Source organism: Acartia tonsa, chromosome 15, assembly GCF_053477335.1.
Source record: "Acartia tonsa isolate MP-2025a chromosome 15, ASM5347733v1, whole genome shotgun sequence".
NCBI lineage: Eukaryota > Metazoa > Arthropoda > Copepoda > Calanoida > Acartiidae > Acartia > Acartia tonsa.
This window is the reverse complement of record NC_137274.1, coordinates 15,167,534-15,181,170: the sequence shown is the minus strand read 5'-3', so window position 1 is coordinate 15,181,170 and position 13,637 is coordinate 15,167,534. Positions and strand designations below refer to the sequence as shown.

Sequence of the window (13,637 nt, the reverse complement as noted above, 5' to 3'; positions counted from 1 at the left end):
GCACCCCAATTTATGATTTTCAGCTGTTGTTGGGGGGCCAATACTTTAACACCTTTTCATCTGCCCCCCAAATATTATTACTATCTATAATAACTAGCGGCTTCGCCCCTAGCCACTAGGGGCTTTGCCCCAAGAGGTTTAATCAAACCAATATTTCGTATTTTAGATTTAAAAGAAAAATTTTAAAAAAAATTTTTAGGAGGGGGGAATTTTTTGTTGGGGGGGGTAAAAGAATTTGTCGGCATTTTACCCCCCCCCCCCAAATAAAAAAAGCTTGGACGTCCTTGTATCCATATATAGAAATTTAAAAATCACATTACAAAATTACATCCACATTATTCATACAAAAATACTCATATTATCAGCTGTGTCTGTTCTTCATGATATTATCACCAGCAATTATGAATTTGGCAATGTCAAATATAAACTAGCAGATGAAATTGTTTCAACCTGCAAGCCTAGACATAAAATGTGGACAAAAAAAGAGTAAGATCACATATTTTAAATTTAGCATTAGAGTTATAATATAAATTAAATTTATTTTATATAATAAATATCTAACATTAACACTTCTATTATTATTAAGGAACAATATAAAAATCAAGACAGCCCTTCATACAACTATAAATGAATGTAAATTTTATGAAGAGGCTGTGTGTACATTTAATCAAGGTACCATTTAAAATTTTCTGTCCTAAATGATGGATACTAACTAAAACCTGAAATCAACATGGACATCGTGATAGCGTGACATCTTAATAATTATTTTAAAGGGTTTACAGCCCTTATTTTCTAAAGTACCATCAAAATCAGCATATTTTCTTGTAAATTATCAATACAATTTTACATCTTAATCAGAAAATGAATTAAATTTTTATAAAATTGGTTAACCTAAAACTTCTATAGGTCAACCTAAAATTTCCAGAGGTTGACCTTTCTCTTTTGTGAACTGGGATTAGAAGTACTTACTGTGGATGATAACAAGTTGTGTCTATTTTTGGACAAGGTATTCCCTCCACTCTAATTATTTATGTTATGCATCTGACATAGAAGCAAGAACCATTTTCACCTCTTCAGTAGTGATGATTTTTTAAGCCAAGACTCAAACCCATCACCTTCCTGACAGCAAACTGATGCACTACATGTTAAGCCCTGGTTGCGGGTTATTAGAAAGAAAAAAAACAAAGTTTACAATTTATAACTTTTTAAATTATATGAATTATTAATTGCAAAAAAGAATGAGCTGTTTATTTGCTAATTTTAAGTAAATATTATTTACTTTGTTTTCCCTTACTAATTTAAAAGGATTATATGATTATTTTAGTTGCTTCAATTTTTAAATGTTATTCATTTGGAAAGTGGTTCATTATGCTGTTATAAATGAAATTATTTTAATTTTGAGATTTTATTAGATTGATATTTTTTGTTAAGTTAGTAATTTAAAAAAAAAATATTTTTTGCTATATTTTTAAATGGTGTGTTAATTGCCAAGTTTACCACAATTCTGCACTACCTCTTATTTTTGTAATACTCTATGAAATATGAATTAACAATTATAAACTGTAGTTTTGTGAATTTTAAAAAGTCTTACTAAATTGTATTAATTTTTGAACAATTTGTAATACAAGTTTAAAATGATTTTTTTGTGCAAATATAGAAATTTATTGTGCGGAGTCCTTGGTGGGGGTAAACTGCATAAAACTAATTTATATAAAGAAATTGAATAAAATAAGTTTTCTTACAAAACACTTTAAAAAATTTATAAACAAAGTTTAAATATAGAAATTACACAATTTAAAGGAAGCCTGGAAAAAATACCACTCTTTAACTGCTGAAAGACTGCCACAAGCAGATCCAATACCCCAAATTTGAAGCCTTCGGCTTTAATAACAAAATAGTTGTAGGCATTTTAAAATGACATTTTATGTACAATAAAAATTTTAAAAGCTTTTCAATGCTCATGTTAAAAACTTTGAAATTAAACTACATTAGATTAGTTATTTATCATATTTTTGTAATATTGATGAATGCTGGAAAGGATATTAATATATTTTACCAATTTTGGTCATGTTGTGGTAGAGGTGAAGCAGTATAACCCTACTGAGCGAGTTCGATTCAAAAGAGCCCCTAGCCTTAAGGATTCTATCAATAAAGTACTACAAGTAGTTACTGTTTGAAAGATATATTTGAACTGAATACATATACAACAAGTTAATAGCTTTATATACAAAACAGATTACAAATGGGTTAGGTAGAGAAGGGGTGTAGAGAAGATGGGGGAGCCCCAGCCAGGTGAATAGTAGGTGGGTAGGCTCCAGTAATGGGTAAGGTAGACGTCCCCTGGAAAAGGGTAGGTTACTGGAACATGTAGAGGGGAGGGGCAACTCCCTCCCTATATCATCGATGATTTGTGGAACATCAGGCTTAACTAGCTCCCCTGCCACAGGGAGGCCAGCATCCAGTACGAGGTAGTGCTCCCCTTGGTTTACCACCAGGACTCGGAAGACGCTTGCCGACCTTGGCCGATGGTCATATGATCCTTTAGGTACAATGAGGTACTCCCCAAACTGCTGCACTGGGGCGGCCAAGCGGATTTCGGCCTGAACAGGTCTGCCAAGTAGCTGGCCGAAGACCATCGTGAGGCTGCGGGCCGGTAGGGTGACTTGCTTGGCCGTGATTAGCTGGGCCGTGTGCCCATTCAAGGGGAAAACGGCTTTCGGGGTGTGCGCATCCTCAGTTAGGAAGGCTTCCGGGAGGCAATCGGTCTCCGGGAAGGCTGTTGGCAAGTCTACTGTGGACGTGTCTGGTACAGGTGGAAGGGTCACAGCCGGCAGGTTGGTTCCCTTGCTGGCGGTGAGGGCCGTGTCCATTCAGTGGGTTCCGCTCTCATCGACATGGGATGATTCTGGGTTCAGGCCCGGCAGCGGCTCCTTGTGGCTTGGTTCATGTTCAGTGTCGTCACGAGTGGCCGACCATGATTTCACGGGCTTGGCACCGTGGGTGCGAGAGATTCCTAACCACGGTCACGTGGTACAAGTGGAGTATGAGCATATGGCTGACTGCCATATACAGCTCATGAAGTTTCCCTATTACCTGGGAGGCTGCCCTTCTTCATTGGCGGTCAGGATATGCGTATTGTCCGGGATTAACATTCTCTGCACGCCCATGGCGTGCATGAGGGACTCGGAGATGACGGCAGACCCAGGCATACGGTTGCCGGAATCTACCATGGCGTCGACCTGTACGTGCTGGGCAGGGTCCTGAGTGGGGAACCGCACCCTGATGTGGCAAGGAAAATGCAAATCTTGGCCACTAGATAAGGGGTTCTCGCGTTCTGCTGGGGTCGGGCGGAATTTCGGCAGCGGCCAGGCCGCAGCTATGGTGCCCTCTCCTACCATGGTGGGGGCACAGAGCTCCAGAGGCTGATCTGGAGGCGGTGGCTGCAGGGGACACTCGTCCTGCAAGCCAGATGGTGGGCGCAAGCGGCGCCGCGGGTTCGTGTCCTGGGGCTTGTCCCAGCTACACGATAACACGGGCAGACCAGCTACTCAGCTGTCCGTCGCAGGGGGCACAATGGTGCAAATCTCGTTGGTGTCCTGGGGGCTCATGCCCAGAAACACACTCTCAGGGGGACCAGCTACTCAGCTGTCCGCTTCCCAGCCACACATTGCCTTCTCAGGGGGACCAGCTACTCAGCTGTCTGTCTCGGGGGTCTGGTCTTACTTGTGTCTGGGCGCTGCCCAGCCAACACGTTGCCAATTCTCAGGGGGGGGGACCAGCTACTCAGCTGTCCGTCTCGGGGGTCTGGTCTTACTCATGTCCGGGCGCTGCCCAGCCAACACGTTGCCAATTCTCAGGGGGAAGACCAGCTACTCAGCTGTCCGTCTCGTGGATTCTCAGGGGGAGACCAGCTACTCAGCACTCTGTCTCATGGGTCTGGCCTTGGTGCCCTGGGGCTTGTTCCCAGCTGCACATGCCAAGTTAGAACCTGCTCTAACCGTATCGGCTAACACTTCCAATCACCGCGGAAGTGCCCCTATCACAGCTACCCAGTGGTGTGGCAAATGCTGTACTAAGTGGTGTACAATTCCCCAGTAATTGGGGAAAGTACGTGGACACCACTTCCAACACTGCGGTATCACCCCAATCGTGACTACCCAACAGTGCGGCAAGTGATGGACACCTCTGTGATGCAATACTTATGCTCCTTCCTAAGCACAGTTGTTACACTCCGCAGAGGGTGCCCCACACTTCCGACAATGCGTTCATATGCTTCTTCCTACGCGTAATCGCAAAACATTGCGGCAAATGTGGTCGTTTCTATTCAAGACTCCCCTCTAGGTTGTTTCTCACAGGAGGCAACTGCAACTATGCTAGCATTCTCCCTGCTTTTAGGAGTGTCGGCTAGTGTAACTGCTCGTGAACGAGGCTTTCAGCTACAGCTGCGTCTGGACCTTTAGTCCGTTGATACTCGCAGGAGGCAACTACAACTATGCTAGCATTCTCCAAGCTTTTAGGAGTGTCAGCTAGTGTATCTGCTCGGGGACGAGGCTTTCAGCTACAGTTGTGTCTAGACCTTTGGTCCTTTGAGCCCTAGAATTAGGTTGTCAGACACTTATCAAAACCCGCAAAACCCGGAAGTGCCCCACTGTGGGATCCTACCTTTGCTGGCCTAGACGCTAAGGCGTTCAGTAAGTGTAGGACGAATCCACAAAGCGGCTTGGACGGTCACTAAGTCTTGTTGGATGTCAGTTGACTGTACCCTTACTTGCCAAAGGGTCCAATCTTTCGGCCAGTAGTGCTTCTAAGGTTGTCAGTTGACTGTCCCCTTACTTGCAAAAGGGTCCAATCTCTCAGCCAGAGATAGAATCGGCTATTTTAGCGGGGCTCGATTGAAACACGCTGACACCAAATTGTGGTAGGGGTGAAGCAGTTCAACCCTACTGAGCGAGTTCGATTCAAAAGAGCCCCTAGCCTTAAGGATTCTATCAATAAAGTACTACAAGTAGTTACTGTTTGAAAGATATATTTGAACTGAATACATATACAACAAGTTAATAGCTTTATATACAAAACAGATTACAAATGGGTTAGGTAGAGAAGGGGTGTAGAGAAGATGGGGGAGCCCCAACCAGGTGAATAGTAGGTGGGTAGGCTCCGGTAGGGGTAAGGTAGACATCCCCCAGAAAAGGGTAGGTTACTGGAACATGTAGAGGGGAGGGGCAATTCCCTTCCTATATCATCGGTGGATAATTTGACCGCTTTCTTTGATGATCAAACAATGGCAGAATGGGTTGGCTAGAATTGTGATAAGGCGGGGATTATCGTCTTGGTGTTAGCGGTAGACACGGAGCATAGCATACTCTAGGAAATGACAGTCCGTATGCTGACTACCACAATGTTACTAAAAATTTAAATCTTCCCTCTACTGTTGCCCCCATTGCACAGTGGGCCAGCAGGTGTCAAAATACAAAAATTAGTTGGGTATTTAGTTACTTGGTATTATATTTTTTCTTTATAAGACTAAATTACATACATTAGGGCTTTTAAAAATGATATTTTCAAGGTCCGGTGTATTTCTGAGTGCGTTCAGTGCCTAACATCATAGTAGGGTCGCATTCTTTTAAAGTTATTTTTGACCACTACCAACCCATCTTCAAACATTGATTACTCAGGCTAATGATGGCCGATTTTCAAAAAATCAAGCTTGAGATAAACGTTATAACAATAGTTATCAGATTATAAAAGTAAAACTTCAAATATAAAAATAAAATGGGATTTAAACAATGAATTATATAAAAAATATTCCTAAAATATTGCTTTTTAAGCATAGGTCAACTTTTAAAGCTTGTAGCAAATTTCGCCCAGACTTGCCCGGTCTAGGATCTTAACCATCATAAAATTTAGTTCATATTAAATTTAGTTTATAGGCCAGGAGCAAATATTTTGTGTGCATATTATTTATAATAGTGTATCTTTCTTTTGTCCATAAAAGTAACCCTCCCCCCTGACCTTAATTTATCCCCCTTTTTTTATCCCACAAAAAAAAGCATGTTGTCCTTGTATTATGTCCTGAGATAGTGCAAAAATAACTAATTTTATGTTAACAAGGATTACAACATCCATAAATCGAAGCTCTCTGAAACGGTTGGACAAACGAATATTACCACTTCTAAAGTGTTATATCCGTCGTACAATTAGCGTAAATAATAGCATGCCTGCTTACTGTCAAGGAGGTGTCATGTTTGAGTCTTGTTACACCCTGTTGTTTTAATGACTTTTTGAATGGACAAACTGATAGAAAACCTTAGCTTATAACAATTGTTGCTAATTCATAACTATGCTACTATTCAGGGACAAAAGGGATATGACAATGGCCAATAATTTGATGTACATCCCCAATGTTGATACACAAAATTACCCCTTCTGTAGATTACAATTATTGGTTGAAACGTTTAGACACTCAACTTTCTGAACCAACCAATCAAAATTCAATAAAAAAAGTTCCCAAAGTTATTTAGTCAATGAATAAGAAAAAGTTATTATAAGACTTTAGGGACTAAAGTAAAAAACAGCGAAAGAGGGGACATTGTGCTGTTTATTACAATAGTCCCCAAAGTTTTATAAAAATATTTTCTTATTCCTTTGCTTTTCAACTTTAGGGGCTTTAGTTAGTTTTGATTGGTTGTTTCATTAGGTTTAGTGTTGAATCATTTCAACCAATAATTGTAAAATGAAGTTTGGTAGTAATTTTTTTAAATCCGCGAAAAATACACCAAAACCACATGAAGGAGGGTTCAGAGGTTAATTGTACATAAGAGAAAAGTTGCTTAAAATTCAAAAATATGAAATTGTTCTTTTAGTTTTAAAACTGTCAGATGAAATTTAATAGTGACTTATTGAAAAATCCGCAAAAAATACACCAAAACCACATGAAGGAGGGGTCAGAGGTTAATTGTACATAAAAGCAGAGTTGCTTAAAATTTGAAATTATTAAATTGTTATCTTATTGATAAAACTATAAAATGAAGTTTAGTAGTAATCTTTTTTAAAATCCACGAAAATTCCACCAAAACTGAGTATACGGAAATAAGCAAACTTTTAGTTTTGCATAAATATACATTTTATGTTTTACATTTTTTCCCTAAAACCAATTGTTTTTGAGTTATTGAATTTTGAACCGTTTTGGATAATTCTGGCCACTGTCCATTGGGGCAAAGTTGGTGGAAATTAAAATTTTTGTCACTTGACCTTAATATTGGTGAAATAATTTTGAATGAACTTTTTTTGTATAAGCAATATTAATAAAATATGATACTTGGTTTTGTCTCATTCTTTATCTTTTTGTTAAATTCAAAAAGTCTATCTAAAAAGTTTACATCATCTAAGGGTTAACACTGGATTCTGATTTCAATCTCTCTAATTCTTCTAGTGGGTTTTTTATTCTTATTCCACTCTTCAAGACAAAATTAGAAAGGTGCATAAAGCTATACTTCGAAAGAAAGGAGAGAGGGGTTGAGGGGGGTCTCCCCCCTCAGAATAATGCTTGGGCTCAAATCTTCAACAAATAAAGAAAAAAAAATATTTGAAAAATTTCTCTTTCATGTTAAATATTATTATTTTTATGAAACTTGATTTAGAATGCCAAATAAATGTTGAAATAACTATTACTGTATGCAATGTTAAATTAAAAATCAATAATAATGATGGAAAATTTATTCTCCTTTCATACTCTGAAAAAAAGGAATTGACAAACAAATAAAATCTTCCAAACTTTTAAAATAGCATGCCTATTTCTTATTGGTTGACACTAGAATTGAAAAAAAAAATATTATTTTAAGACCAGAAATAAAATTGAAAAAAAAATAATTTTCTTTCACCCTATATTTATTATTCCAAAATGCCAAGAATTAATTTTGAAAAAAAAATAATTTTCTTTCCAATATTTTTATTCCTTTTTCTTATTGGACATCATTTCATGTCCAAAAGAGACTAGTGTTTAAATATTTTAGGCTTATTCCAGCATTTATTTGAATGTGATAATAGCAACTAAATGGGATAAACAAAATTATAAGCTTATTTTTGTAATAAAGAACCACGTACATCTTAATTTTGGAACATTTATTTTTTGTTAAAATCATAGAATAATTAATATTATAGGTTTTTTTCTACTTATTTTTTGTGTAGATTCAATATTTGAAGCCAGATTAAATAGAGGATTTGTAGTTTTTGAGATATTTGACCTATTAAGAAGCCCCTTAATAAAAAAATTTAAAAAAAATAAAAAGCCACTAAAAATAATACTAACTTTATAGGCTTGACGTAAAAATGATAAAGGTAATGGTATTAATTTAAAAATGATATTTATAATTTGGTTTACTTTACAATAAGCTTTCGCTGCATGATATTAACATCCTCAATATTAGAATTTCAGTAAAATATAAGTCTAATAACAGTTCATCAGTGCATACTTTTTTGAGAAAGAGCATAAGTCACCCCTTTTTTCTAAAATCTCCAATATTTCTGTTGATGGAAAGGATATTGAGGACTTTTGATGCATCATATATAGAAAAGTGGCACAACTCCAGTCTGTATTGCATCTATGAGGCATGCAAAATTACAAAATAGGAGTTTATTTTACAATTTGAGGCCGATTGTTAGGTCTAGTGTAGAAAAATAGTTGGATTTATATGAACAATACTGAGAACCCTTAAAGGATAGAAGCTTTGCCCTTTGGGATGACTTTAATCTTCAACCTCCTTCCCATAACATAAAATGGGCAAGGTATGATATTTTTACTAAATGAGAAAAAGTTTCAGATAAATTAAATGTTCTGGATCACTATCTATCTATCCTTCAGATTGGATGAGCTTTTCTAATTTTGTTGTGTGTATTCTATAAGGTTTTGTTGGTATTACACAATTATAAATAAGGGGCTCTTAATTAGGTATTATATCTCAAAAATAACCAATCTTGCATAAAATCTAACTTGAAATACTGACACTAAAAATAAGTACAGAAAACCTTTAATATTAACTGTCATATATTTATGTTGCGATGTCATATATTTAAGTTTGCAGACATATGTTAGTTGTTACTCTTAATTACTCTTTAATTGCTCTCAGAAAGAATAAAGAGAAAATATATTTAAGTCAGTTGATATTGAGAGTCCTAACACAGAACATTATCTGGTTTGGGTTCGAGTCTTTATTAAGACCAATACAGCTATTCACAGACATCCTACTACTTTAGATAGTTTGTATAGGCAGATATTCTACCCCTTCAAAGTGCATAGTTAATTAATACATTGTATTAATTAAACAGACAGTCATCCTGTTGATTGGTGTCCTGATATACAGACAGACATCCTGCTACTTCAGAACTATCCAGCTTTGAATAATCAGTAGTTTTGACTTATTAACATATTTAATCATTTCTAAATATAGTATCAATATATAATCTTATTTACTCAAAAACTGCATTTAATCCAATATAATAAATACTTAAAAATCTGTTTGCATTTTGAATTGAACATTAAGTCTACTCTATCATTAACTTATGTAAGTCTGTCTATATCACATTTGGCGCAGTCTTATTGTGCTACGTGTTATTTAGACCTGCTGCTGAGTTAAGGGTGGGGGAAGTGGTGTTTAATTTGAAGTCAATCACTTTTTGAGATATTTTTTTATCTCGGATTTTTCACAGTTTTGTTTTAATTTTTATATTTCTAACTTGATTTATATTTCAGGTTTCTGTGGAATTTCATTCTTTAACTCTTTTGATCTAAATTTCACGGCGGATCTAGTTCCAGTGCTCGGATATGGCTGATGGAGAAAAAGGAGAGCGGGGTAAAAATGAAGGCAAGCGCGGTCGGCCGCCTAAACGTCCTCGGGAGACTGACAGTCAGGATGATGATGGAACTCCTGATAATTGGGAGGAGGAAGATGCTGCGGCTGAGGATGTTGGTGCAGGTGCCAATGCGAATGTGGAGTCGGCGTTGGGCGAGGTGGAGAATGACGTTGTGCCTGAAAGCATAAAAAAATATGTTAGGGCAATGTTAAAGGAGCATACGACTGTCAAAGGTCAGGTGGATAAGTTAACGGCGGCGAATAAACGGCTGGAGAATAAGGTGAAAGAATTCAAGAATTCTGATGAGCATAAGAAGTTAGGTTATGATGTTGATTTGGCTACTATTAAGAAAAAGGTGGCGCAATTGCCAGCGGATGGAGATATTAGCGGTTTTTTGTATGAGACAAGTATGGGGGCTAGTGTATCTGCAGTCAAAGCGACGGGAGATGATTCGTTTAATACATCTTTCATTAATCGTTTGAGTGTGGAGGCTAAATTGGATTCTACAAATTTTGAGGCTAAAAGGGTGAAAAGTGCTCCTGGACATTTGAAGTTTTCGCAGATTGAGTTTTTGGGTCCTGTTGGGAATGGAAATTGGATGAATGTTCGTGAGAGTTGTCTGACCGAATATGAGAATCAATTGTTGGATATATTTCCATTAATTGAGGAAAGGGCTGAAGTGCTTAAGGCCTATAAAAAGGTGGCCGGCGGAAGTGTAAGCCAACAGAGTGTAGAGGAGCAGTTTAAGGAGTTTTGTCTTGTAAGAGGAGTCAAGTGGGATAGTGATTTTGTGCGGGATGCTCCATTTTGGGATGGAAACATTGATTTTGAGGATTATTTCTTATCCTTATGGAGGGTTGCTCGGTTCGCAAAGTTGGAGGATCCTATGCTTTTCAAGGACGTCCTGTACAATAGGATTTTCGAGTGCAAAGGGAAGAAGATGGGGAGGCTTATTACGCCGGAGGCTAATGCTTCCCTAAGTGCTTTAGGTTATTACCTGTTGATAAGAAGGTTGGTGATACCCTTTGCTGATACAGAGTCGGCTACCGAATTCTTTTACGCCCTGAAACAAAAGAGTGGTCAGAATGTGGATGTGTTTTTCAATGCTAAATTGCGTCTGTTTAGGCTTATGCATCCTGGTCAAATTTCTAGACAATCTTGGCGTGATTTCTACAATAATGTGGCTAAGAATTTGCTGTTTTCTGATTTAGCTAGAGATATGGCTAATTTCATTGAATCTATGCATTACCTGGAAGATTAAAGTGCTTTCTTGACTTATTTGATTCGCAGAGGTCAGCATTATATAAGCTGGGCTCGTTCTGGACACGTTTCACCTGAAAATGTAACGTCCTGTTATTCTCAGGCTATGGAAGGGTTGAGGCTAGAGGATTCTAGGGAGGTAAAAGCTAGGCCTGTAATCAGTGAAGTGCATGTATCTGATATGGAGGGCAGGACTGAGATTGGCGATAATAATGCGTGGATTGAAGGGGATGATGATATTCCTTGGGATCAGGTTGAGAACGTGATTGGGGCTCTGAATTCGAAGGCTAAAACTATGATTTGTTGGTATTGTGGGAAAAAAGGTCATGTAGTGGCTAGTTGCTGGCAGAAGAGAGACGGCAAGCCGCCAGCTCCTGATTCTCGCATAGGAAAGACCAAAGCTAAGTTTTTCTCAGCCGGTAGCGAAAAGAAAGAGGGTCCTGGAGTGCCTAATAATAGGGTAATACCTGAGCAGTTTCTGAAGAAGACAGTCAATCAGGTGGGGCCTGTTGTGGATAGGTGGGGCAATCAGGTGGGGCCTGTTGTGGATTCTGAAAAGAGCAGAGATGAGAAACAGTATGAGGCTATGATTGCTGACATAGCCAGAAACAATTTTCAGCAATATCCTATGTAATGGATATGATTGATTCGATGTATAAATCTCATTTTAGGATGAAATTTATAGATCGTTCTTTTATTCATATTCATTATATAGGCTATAGTACTGTAAATAGTTAATTTTGCTGTTTTGTATTCACATTATTGCTCTCAACTTTATAAAGTATTACTGTCTTGTTTATTCTTCAGTCAAGGTGTGATCGTGTTAATGAAAACATTATATATATATATTTATATTTTTTAAAAATTATGTTTATTTCTAATTCAAATATTTTTTAAAAATCCTCTAAACTTTATTGAAAAAATCTATGAATGCTAATATTATTGGCAGTATTAAATTGTAACTGAAGATTGCTTAATGCATGAAACATGATGTTTTACAAATAAACTTTTGTTCATTCTATGTGGACTATATATATCTCCATACTTATTAGTTCTAATAGTGTGTCGAGAACTCTGCATTTTCTCCGTTGCAGATGTATCTAAAATACATCTATTACGTGAGTATTCTCCTGGTTTTACAGTTGAGATCTTTTTACGTGGAAAATCAAAGCATAGAAACTAATATGCAAAAGTTTCATTTTAACCACTCTCTGAAGAACATTCCCTTGGGTAACAAGAAGCAGTATCAGTCTATCATCATCGCCAAGGTAGAAAGTTTTATTCAAAGAATGAGATGGAAGCTATTTGCTGTCAAAGAAAAACCAACCAACACCAACAACAACTATGGATTCAAAACTACCAACAGGGCTCCCCAGATGGACGAGCTTAAAGAGTTTGAGGAAGATGTTTACAAGCTTATTACATCAGTTGAATTCAGGCAAGTCAACAATGAATTCCAAACATCTTTACAAAGAACAATCAAAACAATCAAAGATTCCAAAGACATCATTGTTGAATCTGATAAAACTGGAAACTTGTACACAGTACCCATTGATGATTATAAAACAATTCTGCATAACAATGTGACAAGTGAATACAAGAAAGCTGATGAATCTGATGTTGACCTTGTAAACAAAGAAGCTGCTGAAATTACATCTACATTGGGTATAGCTGATAGGGTTGATGAATACATAAAACAAGAAGCCTTTGTAACAGTTAAAGACCACAAACCGAACTTTCCTGACAGAAAGCAGTACAGACTTCTCAATCCTGCTAAGTCAAATGTTGGTAAGGTCAGTAAAACCATCCTTGAAACTGCAGTCAGCAAAGTTAAATCATCAACAAATCTCAACCTTTGGCAAAATTCTGATCAAGTTATTGAATGGTTCAGTGGCCTACAAAACAAGAACAAGCTGACATTTTTCAAATTTGATGTCGTCTCTTTTTACCCTTCAATCAGTATAGAACTTTTTGATATTGTTATCAACTGGTCAAAGCAGTACCATAATTTTACATCTGTGGAACTCAAAGCTTTGCAAAACACAAGGAAATCATTTTTGTACCTGAATGAAGATCCTTGGATCAAAAAATCACAACCAAATTTTGACATAACCATGGGAAGTTTTGATGGTGCTGAATGTTGTGAATTAGTTGGTCTCTACATCCTTAGCAAGCTTGGTGACATCATTCAACAACCTCAAATTGGTCTGTACCGAGATGATGGTCTTGCTGTGCTTGATGGTTCTGGTCCACAGGTTGAACAAGTAAGAAAACGAGTTTTTCAACTTTTTAAAGATTTAGGACTGAAAGTAACAATAGAATGCAATATAACAAGCACCGACTTTTTGGATGCCTTTTTTGACCTAAATGCCAACACTTTTCGACCTTTCAAGAAACCAAATACCGACCTCAGCTACATAAACTCGAAATCTAACCATCCTGCTAAAATCAAGAAAGAAATTCCCAAAATGGTTTCAAGTAGAATTTCTAAACTTTCAAGTTCAAGAGAGATCTTTGAAGCTGAGAAA

The 13,637-nt window shown here is 37.3% G+C and overlaps 1 protein-coding gene across 1 annotated transcript in view; it reads left to right on the top strand.

Annotated features, from left to right (window-relative positions):
* The first annotated feature begins 281 nt into the window (after positions 1-281).
* The window catches only part of LOC145306934 (uncharacterized), a 43,058-nt gene continuing 29,702 nt past the window's right edge, over positions 282-13,637 (top strand). Inside the window, exons 1-2 of the mRNA XM_080149273.1 lie at positions 282-486; positions 587-672. Coding sequence (XP_080005399.1) covers positions 470-486; positions 587-672 — 103 coding nt within the window. The 5' untranslated portion in view covers positions 282-469. The remainder of the gene's footprint in view (positions 487-586; positions 673-13,637) is intronic.